General features: G+C 58.6%; 1 protein-coding gene across 1 annotated transcript in view; it reads left to right on the top strand.

Annotated features, from left to right (window-relative positions):
• Positions 1 to 16: 16 nt before the first annotated feature.
• The window catches only part of LOC104467322 (Krueppel-like factor 2), a gene marked incomplete at its 5' end in the record, with an annotated part of 1634 nt that continues 1447 nt past the window's right edge, over positions 17 to 203 (top strand). Inside the window, 2 exon segments of the mRNA XM_010081058.1 lie at positions 17 to 128; positions 131 to 202. Coding sequence (XP_010079360.1) covers positions 17 to 128; positions 131 to 202 — 184 coding nt within the window.

Genomic DNA, 203 nt, shown 5'->3' with positions numbered 1-203 from the left:
TTTTTTTCCCCAGAGGTGGAAGTGTGACCAGGAGGCCAAGACCCCCGCTGGCACCTGGGGTGGCCAGTCCCCTCGCAAAGAGGATGAAGACCTCAACAACGTGCTGGATTTTATCCTTTCCATGGGTAGCGAGGCTACGGCCAGGGTGCAGCTGGTGGAGATTATCCCCCTGCCCAAGGGGACAGCGGCAGCTTTTACCAGAC

This window comes from Pterocles gutturalis, unplaced genomic scaffold, assembly GCF_000699245.1.
Source record: "Pterocles gutturalis isolate BGI_N339 unplaced genomic scaffold, ASM69924v1 scaffold5169, whole genome shotgun sequence".
NCBI classification, from domain to species: domain Eukaryota; kingdom Metazoa; phylum Chordata; class Aves; order Pterocliformes; family Pteroclidae; genus Pterocles; species Pterocles gutturalis.
This window is presented reverse-complemented; position numbering and strand designations above follow the sequence as displayed.